The sequence below is a fragment of the Oncorhynchus clarkii genome, chromosome 12 (genome assembly GCF_045791955.1).
Source record: "Oncorhynchus clarkii lewisi isolate Uvic-CL-2024 chromosome 12, UVic_Ocla_1.0, whole genome shotgun sequence".
NCBI classification, from domain to species: domain Eukaryota; kingdom Metazoa; phylum Chordata; class Actinopteri; order Salmoniformes; family Salmonidae; genus Oncorhynchus; species Oncorhynchus clarkii.
Window position 1 is genome coordinate 100,009,985 of NC_092158.1, and position 13,509 is coordinate 100,023,493.

The 13,509-nt window shown below is 49.0% G+C and overlaps 1 protein-coding gene across 2 annotated transcripts in view; it reads right to left on the reverse strand.

The window, feature by feature from the left end:
* LOC139421766 (rho GDP-dissociation inhibitor 2-like) overlaps positions 1 to 13,509 on the reverse strand; it is a 37,489-nt gene that overhangs the window by 12,084 nt on the left and 11,896 nt on the right. For both annotated transcript variants that reach the window (XM_071172887.1, XM_071172886.1), the window contains exon 4: positions 90 to 166. In XM_071172887.1, the coding sequence (XP_071028988.1) occupies positions 90 to 166 (77 nt within the window). The remainder of the gene's footprint in view (positions 1 to 89; positions 167 to 13,509) is intronic.

The following is a 13,509-nucleotide window of genomic DNA, read 5'->3' on the forward strand; positions in this document are numbered from 1 at the left end:
TATGTTATAATAAATATTCTGAGACCCGAACCATCCGACTCCTGTATCTGCATCTAGGTCAAATGCTGAGTCGTGACAGATGTTCTCACCTTAAAGTGTATCTTCACTCTGTAGTCCACTCCTTCCTTCATGGTGAAACTCTTCTTCTTCAGAGCCTCCGGGTCACCTGCAGGTCAACACCATGACAACGTGAGGTCAACAGATGAGGTTATCACTTCAATATTCAAACACAACAACCAAACTGCTGATGATATCCATATGTTCTCTGTGTCTGGTCTCTGACTGTTCTCTGTGTCTCTGACTGTTCTCTGTGTCTGGTCTCTGACTGTTCTCTGTGTCTGACTGTTCTCAGTGTCTGGTCTCTGACTGTTCTCTGTGTCTGGTCTCTGACTGTTCTCTGTGTCTGACTGTTCTCAGTGTCTGGTCTCTGACTGTTCTCTGTGTCTGGTCTCTGACTGTTCTCTGTGTCTGGTCTCTGACTGTTCTCTGTGTCTGACTGTTCTCTGTGTCTGATCTCTGACTGTTCTCTGTGTCTGGTCTCTGACTGTTCTCTGTGTCTCTGACTGTTCTCTGTGCCTGGTCTCTGACTGTTCTCTGTGCCTGGTCTCTGACTGTTCTGTGTCTCTGACTGTTCTCTGTGTCTGGTCTCTGACTGTTCTCTGTGTCTGGTCTCTGACTGTTCTCTGTGTCTGGTCTCTGACTGTTCTCTGTGTCTCTGACTGTTCTCTGTGTCTGGTCTCTGACTGTTCTCTGTGTCTGGTCTCTGACTGTTCTCTGTGTCTGGTCTCTGACTGTTCTCTGTGTCTGGTCTCTGTTCTCTGTGTCTGGTCTCTGTTCTCTGTGTCTGGTCTCTGACTGTTCTCTGTGTCTCTGACTGTTCTCTGTGTCTCTGACTGTTCTCTGTGTCTCTGACTGTTCTCTGTGCCTGGTCTCTGACTGTTCTCTGTGTCTGGTCTCTGACTGTTCTCTGTGTCTGGGGTTTATAGATTAAATATAAGTCCCAAATGGCACACTATTCCCTATATAGTGCACTACTTTAGACCAGGGCCCTATGGTACCGTATTCCCTACATAGTGCACTACTTTAGACCAGGGCCCAATGGCACCCTATTCCCTACATAGTGCACTACTTTTCACCAGGGCCAAATGGCACCCTATTCCCTACATAGTGCACTACATTTGACCAGAACCCACTCTAGAACCCTCTGATCACAGATAATGGGTGTTTAATACATTTAAACTCTACACTTTACCCTGCTGTAAAAGCCTTATCATGGAGGGATACACTTTACCCTGCTGTAAAAGCCTTATCATGGAGGGATACACGGGAGGAGGGGGATGAAGAGGAGGAGGAGGAGGACAGGGGAAGGAGGAAGAAGAGGAGGAGGAGGAGGACAGGGGAAGGGGGAAGAAGAGGAGAGATACATGGAGAGAGATGTAGAGAACAGAGGGAAGAAGGAGGCAGTAGAGATAAAAGGAGAGAGATGTAGAGAACAGAGGGAAGAAGGAGGCAGTAGAGATAAAAGGAGAGAGATGTAGAGAACAGAGGGAAGAAGGAGGCAGTAGAGATAAAAGGAGAGAGATGTAGAGAACAGACGGAAGGAGAGGATAGATACCTGGAGAGAGATGTAGCGAACAGACGGAAGGAGAGGATAGATACATGGAGAGAGATGTAGAGAACAGACGGAAGGAGAGGATAGATACATGGAGAGAGATGTAGAGAACAGAGGGAAGGAGAGGATAGATACATGGAGAGAGATGTAGAGAACAGAGGGAAGGAGAGGATAGATACATGGAGAGAGATGTAGAGAACAGAGGGAAGGAGAGGATAGATACATGGAGAGAGATGTAGAGAACAGACGGAAGGAGAGGATAGATACATGGAGAGAGATGTAGAGAACAGACGGAAGGAGAGGATAGATACATGGAGAGAGATGTAGAGAACAGACGGAAGGAGAGGATAGATACATGGAGAGAGATGTAGAGAACAGACGGAAGGAGAGGATAGATACATGGAGAGAGATGTAGAGAACAGACGGAAGGAGAGGATAGATACATGGAGAGAGATGTAGAGAACAGACGGAAGGAGAGGATAGATACATGGAGAGAGATGTAGAGAACAGAGGAACGGAGGAAGCAGTAGAGATGAAAGGGAAAGGACAGCACTGATGTGTTGTGGTGGACACACACACACACACACACACACACACACACACACACACACACACACACACACACACACACACACACACACACACACACACACACACACACAGCCCTGCCCCCTCCCTAGACCTAGTTTAACAGTAACTCCTGGTATTACCAGTTAACATCAAAGTCACATCAGACAACCATTACACTCTCTCCCTTCCTCCCTCTCTGAAGACAGGATCAGACATTGGTTCCCTGGAGAGTGTTTCTCTCGCTCACCCTCCCTCTCGCTCAGCCTCCCTCTCTCCCTCTTTCCCTCTCTCCCTCCCTCCCTCTTTCCCTCTCTCCCTCTTTCCCTCTCTCCCAGATAGAGAGAACCAGCACATCACACGCGGGTATATCAGGCATCTCTTTTCCCTCTCTGTCTCTCGCTCTCTCTCACCCTGTTTCTCTCAACCTCCCTCCCTCTCTCTCACCCTCACCCTCCCTCTCCATCCCTACCCCTTAGTTTCCCTCTCTCTCTCTCAACCTCCCTCTCTCTCCATCCCTACCCCTTAGTTTCCCTCTCTCTCTCTCTCTCTCACCCTCTCTGTCTCTCTCACCCTCCCTCTCCATCCCTACCCCTTAGTTTCCCTCTCTCTCATTTCCATCAGAAAATCCTTTGACACTATATAGAATAGGTTGTAGAGAGAATGGAGGAGGGAACAGCGTAGAGGAGGGACGGAGGTAGCTCCACCCCCTCTCTCTACTAGTAAAGATGAAGGAGGAGCATGGTGGTAGCTCCACCCCCTCTCTCTACTAGTAAAGATGAAGGAGGAGCATGGTGGTAGCTCCACCCCCCCTCTGTCTACTAGTAAAGATGAAGGAGGAGCATGATGGTAGCTCCACCCCCTCTCTCTACTAGTAAAGATTAAGGAGGAGCATGGTGGTAGCTCCACCCCCTCTCTCTACTAGTAAAGATGAAGGAGGAGAATGGTGGTAGCTCCACCCCCCTCTCTCTACTAGTAAAGATGAAGGAGGAGCATGGTGGTAGCTCCACCCCCCTCTGTCTACTAGTAAAGATGAAGGAGGAGCATGGTGGTAGCTCCACTCCCCTCTCTCTACTAGTAAAGATGAAGGAAGAGCATGGTGGTAGCTCCACCCCCCTCTCTCTACTAGTAAGGAGGAGCATGGTGGTAGCTCCACCCCCCTCTCTCTACTAGTAATGAGGAGCATGGTGGTAGCTCCACCCCCCCTCTCTCTACTAGTAATGAGGAGCATGGTGGTAGCTCCAACCCCCCTCTCTCTACTTGTAATGAGGAGCATGGTGGTAGCTCCCACCCCCTCTCTCTACTTGTAAAGATGAAGGAGGAGCATGGTGGTAGCTCCGTCGTGTGGGCGAGCGGTTTGCTGATGTGAACATCCCTGTTTATTATCTATTGTCACACCCTGATCTGTTTCACCTGTCTTGTAATTGTCTCCACCCCCCTCCAGGTGTCGCCTATCTTCCCCATTATCCCCGGTGTATTTATACCTGTGTTCTCTGTTTGTATGTTGCCATTTCGTCTTGTTTGACCACTCTGCCTGCCCCTGAGCCTGCCTGCCGTCCTGTACCTTACCCTGAGCCTGCCTGCCATCCTGTACCTTACCCTGAGCCTGCCTGCCATCCTGTACCTTACCCTGAGCCTGCCTGCCATCCTGTACCTTACCCTGAGACTGCCTGCCATCCTGTACCTTACCCTGAGCCTGCCTGCCGTCCTGTACCTTAACCTGAGCCTGCCTGCCGTCCTGTACTTTACCCTGAGCCTGCCGTCCTGTACCTGACCCTGCCTGCCGTCCTGTACCTTACCCTGAACCTGCCTGCCGTCCTGTACCTTATCCTGAGCCTGCCTGCCGTCCTGTACCTTACCCTGAGCCTGCCTGCCGTCCTGTACCTTACCCTGAGCCTGCCTGCCATCTTGTACCTTACCCTGAGCCTGCCGTCCTGTACCTGACCCTGAGCCTGCCGTCCTGTACCTTACCCTGAGCCTGCCGTCCTGTACCTTACCCTGAGCCTGCCGTCCTGTACCTTACCCTGAGCCTGCCTGCCGTTCTGTACCATGAACCTGAGCCTGCCGTCCTGTACCTTACCCTGAGCCTGCCATCCTGTACCTGACCCTGAGCCTGCCGTCCTGTACCTTACCCTGAGCCTGCCGTCCTGTACCTTACCCTGAGCCTGCCTGCCGTCCTGTACCTGACCCTGAGCCTGCCGTCCTGTACCTTACCCTGAGCCTGCCGTCCTGTACCTGACCCTGAGCCTGCCGTCCTGTACCTTACCCTGAGCCTGCCGTCCTGTACCTTACCCTGAGCCTGCCTGCCGTCCTGTACCTGACCCTGCCGTCCTGTACCTTACCCTGAGCCTGCCTGCCGCCCTGTACCTGACCCTGAGCCTGCCATCCTGTACCTTACCCTGAGCCTGCCTGCCGTCCTGTACCTTTGCCCCTGTTGCTGTAATAAATATTGTTACTTCGACACGGTGTACATCTGGGTCTTACCTTGATTCCTGATATATATATATTATTGTTATTTTATTGTGTTACTTTTAATTATATTAGTTTTGTTATTGTATTTTTTTATTAATTATTTTACGAAATATTTTTTGTTACTTACTTTTTTTTAAACTCCACATGTTGGTTAAGGGCTTGTAAGTAAGCATTTCACGGTAAGGCCTACGACACCTGTTGTAATCGACACGTGACAAATAAAATTTGACTTGAAGCAAAGCACACAATTCTTCAGGAAAGTTACACTTTCTATTTTATGGTGTACTGTCATGTACAAGAGGCATCAAAGGCCTTTCAATCGATGCTTCAAGATGTCCACCATTGTTCCTGTACCCAAGTAAGCTAAGGTAACTGAACTAAATGACTATCGCCCCGCAGCACTCTCTTCTGTCATCATGAAGTGCTTTGAGAGGCTAGTTAAGGATCACCTCCACCTCCACCTTCCCCTGACAACCTAGACACACTACAACTCACATACCGCCCCAACAGATCCACGGATGACGTAATCGCCGTTGCACTTCACACTGCCATATCCGACTTGGACAAGAAAAATACCTACAGGATGTAAGAATCAGGGGTTGGAACCGTTTCAGTGAACGGAACTGAAAAACAAAGAAAAAAAAATTGAGGAACAGAACCAGAACCGAGAACAAAATTTAACTCTACCGTTCCGGAACAGAAACATTTATTTTAAAAGCATGGGAAACAGTTAATAACAGTTAATTATTTGAAGTTCCGTACATTTTTTCAAACCCTCTGTCACTCAGAAAGGTATTCCAGTGTCTGCCTGCATTCCAGCTGAACATCTTCTGTGTAGGCTAGCTGCCCCTCCCCGTCCCTCTGCCCTCCTGAAGCTTAGTCTACTGTAACTACTGACGTTACAAGCGTGATTCAGAAATTAAGGAGAGATTTTTAATTAGAGAAGAATTAGGATTAACTTGTTCAATGCTAATTAAGAAAACTATCGTTGTCACATTACACATTTGTTTTTTTTAAACTACAAAAACGTGTTTTAATTAAAATGTTGGTGCCGCTCTGCTCACAAGCTTGTTAGCTAGCTCTGGTCTCGCTCTCAAACTCTAGGCGGCATTACGTACTGTATAATGTAATGATGAAGGGCTAGCTCTGGTCTCGCTCTCAAACTCTAGGCGGCATTACGTACTGTATAATGTAATGATGAAGGGCTAACTCTGGTCTCGCTCTCAAACTCTAGGCGGCATTACGTACTGTATAATGTAATGATGAAGGGCTAGCTCTGGTCTCGCTCTCAAACTCTAGGCGGCATTACGTACTGTATAATGTAATGATGAAGGGCTAGCTCTGGTCTCGCTCTCAAACTCTAGGCGGCATTACGTACTGTATAATGTAATGATGAAGGGCTAGCTCTGGTCTCGCTCTCAAACTCTAGGCGGCATTACTTACTGTATAATGTAATGATGAAGGGCTAGCTCTGGTCTCGCTCTCAAACTCTAGGCGGCATTACGTACTGTATAATGTAATGATGAAGGGCTAGCTCTGGTCTCGCTCTCAAACTCTAGGCGGCATTACGTACTGTATAATGTAATGATGAAGGGCTAGCTCTGGTCTCGCTCTCAAACTCTAGACGGCATTACGTACTGTATAATGTAATGATGAAGGGCTAGCTCTGGTCTCGCTCTCAAACTCTAGGCGGCATTACGTACTGTATAATGTAATGATGAAGGGCTAGCTCTGGTCTCGCTCTCAAACTCTAGGCGGCATTACGTACTGTATAATGTAATGATGAAGGGCTAGCTCTGGTCTCGCTCTCAAACTCTAGGCGGCATTACGTACTGTATAATGTAATGATGAAGGGCTAGCTCTGGTCTCGCTCTCAAACTCTAGGCGGCATTACGTACTGTATAATGTAATGATGAAGGGCTAGCTCTGGTCTCGCTCTCAAACTCTAGGCGGCATTACGTACTGTATAATGTAATGATGAAGGGCTAGCTCTGGTCTCGCTCTCAAACTCTAGGCGGCATTACGTACTGTATAATGTAATGATGAAGGGCTAGCTCTGGTCTCGCTCTCAAACTCTAGGCGGCATTACGTACTGTATAATGTAATGATGAAGGGCTAGCTCTGGTCTCGCTCTCAAACTCTAGGCGGCATTACGTACTGTATAATGTAATGATGAAGGGCTAGCTCTGGTCTCGCTCTCAAACTCTAGGCGGCATTACGTACTGTATAATGTAATGATGAAGGGCTAGCTCTGGTCTCGCGGCATTACGTACATAATGTAATGATGAAGGGCTCTAGGCGGCATTACGTACTGTATAATGTAATGATGAAGGGCTAGCTCTGGTCTCGCTCTCAAACTCTAGGCGGCATTACGTACTGTATAATGTAATGATGAAGGGCTAGCTCTGGTCTCGCTCTCAAACTCTAGGCGGCATTACGTACTGTATAATGTAATGATGAAGGGCTAGCTCTGGTCTCGCTCTCAAACTCTAGGCGGCATTACGTACTGTATAATGTAATGATGAAGGGCTAGCTCTGGTCTCGCTCTCAAACTCTAGGCGGCATTACGTACTGTATAATGTAATGATGAAGGGCTAGCTCTGGTCTCGCTCTCAAACTCTAGGCGGCATTACGTACTGTATAATGTAATGATGAAGGGCTAGCTCTGGTCTCGCTCTCAAACTCTAGGCGGCATTACGTACTGTATAATGTAATGATGAAGGGCTAGCTCTGGTCTCGCTCTCAAACTCTAGGCGGCATTACGTACTGTATAATGTAATGATGAAGGGCTAGCTCTGGTCTCGCTCTCAAACTCTAGGCGGCATTACGTACTGTATAATGTAATGATGAAGGGCTAGCTCTGGTCTCGCTCTCAAACTCTAGGCGGCATTACGTACTGTATAATGTAATGATGAAGGGCTAGCTCTGGTCTCGCTCTCAAACTCTAGGCGGCATTACGTACTGTATAATGTAATGATGAAGGGCTAGCTCTGGTCTCGCTCTCAAACTCTAGGCGGCATTACGTACTGTATAATGTAATGATGAAGGGCTAGCTCTGGTCTCGCTCTCAAACTCTAGGCGGCATTACGTACTGTATAATGTAATGATGAAGGGCTAGCTTGGTCTCGCTCTGGCGGCATTACGTAATAATGTAATGATGAAGGGCTAGCTCTGGTCTCGCTCTCAAACTCTAGGCGGCATTACGTACTGTATAATGTAATGCCATGATGAAGGGCTAGCTCTGGTCTCGCTCTCAAACTCGAGGCGGCATTACGTACTGTATAATTTAATGATGAAGGGCTAGCTCTGGTCTCGCTCTCAAACTCTAGGCGGCATTACGTACTGTATAATGTCATGATGAAGGGCTAGCTCTGGTCTCGCTCTCAAACTCTAGGCGGCATTACGTACTGTATAATGTAATGATGAAGGGCTAGCTCTGGTCCCGCTCTCAAACTCTAGGCGGCATTACGTACTGTATAATGTAATGATGAAGGGCTAGCTCTGGTCTCGCTCTCAAACTCTAGGCGGCATTACGTACTGTATAATGTAATGATGAAGGGCTAGCTCTGGTCTCGCTCTCAAACTCTAGGCGGCATTACGTACTGTATAATGTAATGATGAAGGGCTAGCTCTGGTCTCGCTCTCAAACTCTAGGCGGCATTACGTACTGTATAATGTAATGATGAAGGGCTAGCTCTGGTCTCGCTCTCAAACTCTAGGCGGCATTACGTACTGTATAATGTAATGATGAAGGGCTAGCTCTGGTCTCGCTCTCAAACTCTAGGCGGCATTACGTACTGTATAATGTAATGATGAAGGGCTAGCTCTGGTCTCGCTCTCAAACTCTAGGCGGCATTACGTACTGTATAATGTAATGATGAAGGGCTAGCTCTGGTCTCGCTCTCAAACTCTAGGCGGCATTACATACTGTATAATGTAATGATGAAGGGCTAGCTCTGGTCTCGCTCTCAAACTCTAGGCGGCATTACATACTGTATAATGTAATGATGAAGGGCTAGCTCTGGTCTCGCTCTCAAACTCTAGACGGCATTACGTACTGTATAATGTAATTATGAAGGGCTAGCTCTAGTCTCGCTCTCAAACTCTAGGCGGCATTACGTACTGTATAATGTAATGATGAAGGGCTAGCTCTGGTCTAGCTCTCAAACTCTAGGCGGCATTACGTACTGTATAATGTAATGATGAAGGGCTAGCTCTGGTCTCGCTCTCAAACTTTAGGCGGCATTACGTACTGTATAATGTAATGATGAAGGGCTAGCTCTGGTCTCGCTCTCAAACTCTAGGCGGCATTACGTACTGTATAATGTAATGATGAAGGGCTAGCTCTGGTCTCGCTCTCAAACTCTAGGCGGCATTACGTACTGTATAATGTAATGATGAAGGGCTAGCTCTGGTCTCGCTCTCAAACTCTAGGCGGCATTACGTACTGTATAATGTAATGATGAAGGGCTAGCTCTGGTCTCGCTCTCAAACTCTAGGCGGCATTACGTACTGTATAATGTAATGATGAAGGGCTAGCTCTGGTCTCGCTCTCAAACTCTAGGCGGCATTACGTACTGTATAATGTAATGATGAAGGGCTAGCTCTGGTCTCGCTCTCAAACTCTAGGCGGCATTACGTACTGTATAATGTAATGATGAAGGGCTAGCTCTGGTCTCGCTCTCAAACTCTAGGCGGCATTACGTACTGTATAATGTAATGATGAAGGGCTAGCTCTGGTCTCGCTCTCAAACTCTAGGCGGCATTACGTACTGTATAATGTAATGATGAAGGGCTAGCTCTGGTCTCGCTCTCAAACTCTAGGCGGCATTACGTACTGTATAATGTAATGATGAAGGGCTAGCTCTGGTCTCGCTCTCAAACTCTAGGCGGCATTACGTACTGTATAATGTAATGATGAAGGGCTAGCTCTGGTCTCGCTCTCAAACTCTAGGCGGCATTACGTACTGTATAATGTAATGATGAAGGGCTAGCTCTGGTCTCGCTCTCAAACTCTAGGCGGCATTACGTACTGTATAATGTAATGATGAAGGGCTAGCTCTGGTCTCGCTCTCAAACTCTAGGCGGCATTACGTACTGTATAATGTAATGATGTAATGATGAAGGGCTAGCTCTGGTCCAACGTTAGTTAAGCCAACTCTATGAAGTATCTACATGGCATCCTCGGTCTCTCTATGCTACTGTGCTAGCTTATACATGTTGTAGGGAACAGTCACAGACGCTGCTCTCTCGGTCTCTCTCTCTCTGCCTCTAGCTCTATGTACCTCTCTCTCTCTCTGCCTCTATCTCTGTGTACCTCTCTCTCTCTCTGCATCTCTCTCTCTCTCTGCCTCTATCTCTGTGTACCTCTCTCTGTTTCTCTCTCTCTCTCGGATGGTTCTATCACCTAGCAACCAGGTGACCTTTCCCATTTGTCTCAGTCTCAGTTTGTTTGTATGTGTGTGTGTGTGTGTGTGTGTGTGTGTGTGTGTGTTGGTTGTCCTTTGTGAAATAGAAGATAGTGGTGTATACTTAGATATCGTCTCATTCAAGGGAAGCCCCTCCACACCCACCCACACACCCACCCGTACAATCACCCACCCACCCTTACAATACCCACCCACCCACCCTTACAATCACCCACCCACCCACCCTTACAAATCACCCACCCACCCACCCTTACAATCACCGACCCACCCTTACAATACCCACCCACCCACCCTTACAAATCACCCACCCACCCTTACAATCACCCACCCACCCTTACAATCACCCACCCACCCACCCTTACAATCACCCACCCACCCTTACAATCACCCACCCACCCACCCTTACAAATCACCCACCCACCCTTACAATCACCCACCCACCCAACCTTACAATCACCCACCCACACAATCACCCACCCACACTAGTCGTCCACATGAGAACACACACACAAACACTATCAAACACACACACACACACCAGACACATCATACACCAGACACCACACACACCAGACACACACCACACACCAGACACATCATACACCAGACACCACACACACCAGACACCACACACACCAGACACACACCACACATCATACACCAGACACCACACACAGATGGATGGTCCTCCACAGTTCCCTGCTCTGTGGGAGGATGACATCATCATGGCTCTGCAGGATGGGGCGTTAAACCTACATTATCATGCTGAGCTGTCCCCTGACACACACACACACACACGCACACACACACACACACACACACACACACACACACACACACACACACACAAAGAGACAGGGAGACAGACACACACACAGTCCCCTAGAACAGGATCCAGCGCCTGGTCTTCTTCTCCATCCCAGAATAACAATGGAGCAAAACCATACATAGCCTCATCCCACTGCACTGAATTCATTCATATTGGAGCCTCATCCCACTACACTGAATTCATTCATATTGGAGCCTCATCCGACTACACTGAATTCATTCATATTGGAGCCTCATCCCATTACACTGAATTCATTCATATTGGAGCCCCATCCGACTACACTGAATTCATTCATATTGGAGCCTCATCCCATTACACTGAATTCATTCATATTGGAGCCTCATCCCACCACTGAATTCATTCATATTGGAGCCTCATCCGACTACACTGAATTCATTCATATTGGAGCCTCATCCCACCACTGAATTCATTCATATTGGAGCCTCATCCCACTACACTGAATTCATTCATATTGGAGCCTCATCCCACCACTGAATTCATTCATATTGGAACCTCATCCCATTACACTGAATTCATTCATATTGGAGCCTCATCCCACTACACTGAATTCACTCATATTGGAGCCTCATCCCATTACACTGAATTCATTCATATTGGAGCCTCATCCCACTACACAGGAGAGGGATGGAGGATGGTGACATAGTGAGGGCAGGAGAAGGATGGAGGATGGTGAGATAGTGAGGGCAGGAGAGGGATGGAGGATGGTGACATAGTGAGGGCAGGAGAGGGATGGACGATGGTGACATAGTGAGGGCAGGAGAGGGATGGAGGATGGTGAGATAGTGAGGGCAGGAGAGGGATGGAGGATGGTGAGATAGTGAGGGCAGGAGAGGGATGGAGGATGGTGAGATAGTGAGGGCAGGAGAGGGATGGAGGATGGTGAGATAGTGAGGGCAGGAGAGGGATGGATGATGGTGAGATAGTGAGGGCAGGAGAGGGATGGAGGATGGTGAGATAGTGAGGGCAGGAGAGGGATGGAGGATGGTGAGATAGTGAGGGCAGGAGAGGGATGGAGGATGGTGAGATAGTGAGGGCAGGAGAGGGATGGTGACATAGTGAGGGCAGGAGAGGGATGGAGGATGGTGAGATAGTGAGGGCAGGAGAGGGATGGAGGATGGTGACATAGTGAGGGCAGGAGAGGGATGGAGGATGGTGAGATAGTGAGGGCAGGAGAGGGATGGAGAGATAGTGAGGGCAGGAGAGGGATGGAGGATGGTGACATAGTGAGGGCAGGAGAGGGATGGAGGATGGTGAGATAGTGAGGGCAGGAGAGGGATGGAGAGATAGTGAGGGCAGGAGAAGGATGGAGGATGGTGAGATAGTGAGGGCAGGAGAGGGATGGAGGATGGTGACATAGTGAGGGCAGGAGAGGGATGGAGGATGGTGACATAGTGAGGGCAGGAGAGGGATGGATGATGGTGAGATAGTGAGGGCAGGAGAGGGATGGAGGATGGTGAGATAGTGAGGGCAGGAGAGGGATGGAGGATGGTGAGATAGTGAGGGCAGGAGAGGGATGGAGGATGGTGAGATAGTGAGGGCAGGAGAGGGATGGAGAGATAGTGAGGGCAGGAGAAGGATGGAGGATGGTGAGATAGTGAGGGCAGGAGAGGGATGGAGGATGGAGAGATAGTGAGGGCAGGAGAAGGATGGAGGATGGTGAGATAGTGAGGGCAGGAGAGGGATGGAGGATGGTGAGATAGTGAGGGCAGGAGAGGGATGGAGGATGGTGACATAGTGAGGGCAGGAGAGGGATGGAGGATGGTGAGATAGTGAGGGCAGGAGAGGGATGGAGGATGGTGAGATAGTGAGGGCAGGAGAGGGATGGAGGATGGTGAGATAGTGAGGGCAGGAGAGGGATGGAGGATGGTGACATAGTGAGGGCAGGAGAGGGATGGAGGATGGTGAGATAGTGAGGGCAGGAGAGGGATGGAGGATGGTGACATAGTGAGGGCAGGAGAGGGATGGAGGATGGTGAGATAGTGAGGGCAGGAGAGGGATGGAGGATGGTGAGATAGTGAGGGCAGGAGAGGGATGGAGGATGGTGAGATAGTGAGGGCAGGAGAGGGATGGAGGATGGTGACATAGTGAGGGCAGGAGAGGGATGGAGGATGGTGAGATAGTGAGGGCAGGAGAAGGATGGAGGATGGTGAGATAGTGAGGGCAGGAGAGGGATGGAGGATGGTGAGATAGTGAGGGCAGGAGAGGGATGGAGGATGGTGAGATAGTGAGGGCAGGAGAGGGATGGAGAGATAGTGAGGGCAGGAGAAGGATGGAGGATGGTGAGATAGTGAGGGCAGGAGAGGGATGGAGGATGGTGACATAGTGAGGGCAGGAGAGGGATGGAGGATGGTGACATAGTGAGGGCAGTAGAGGGATGGAGGATGGTGACATAGTGAGGGCAGGAGACGGATGGAGGATGGTGACATAGTGAGGGCAGGAGAGGGATGGAGGATGGTGAGATAGTGAGGGCAGGAGAGGGATGGAGGATGGTGAGATAGTGAGGGCAGGAGAAGGATGGAGGATGGTGAGATAGTGAGGGCAGAAGAGGGATAGAGAGATAGTGGTGAGATATGATAGAG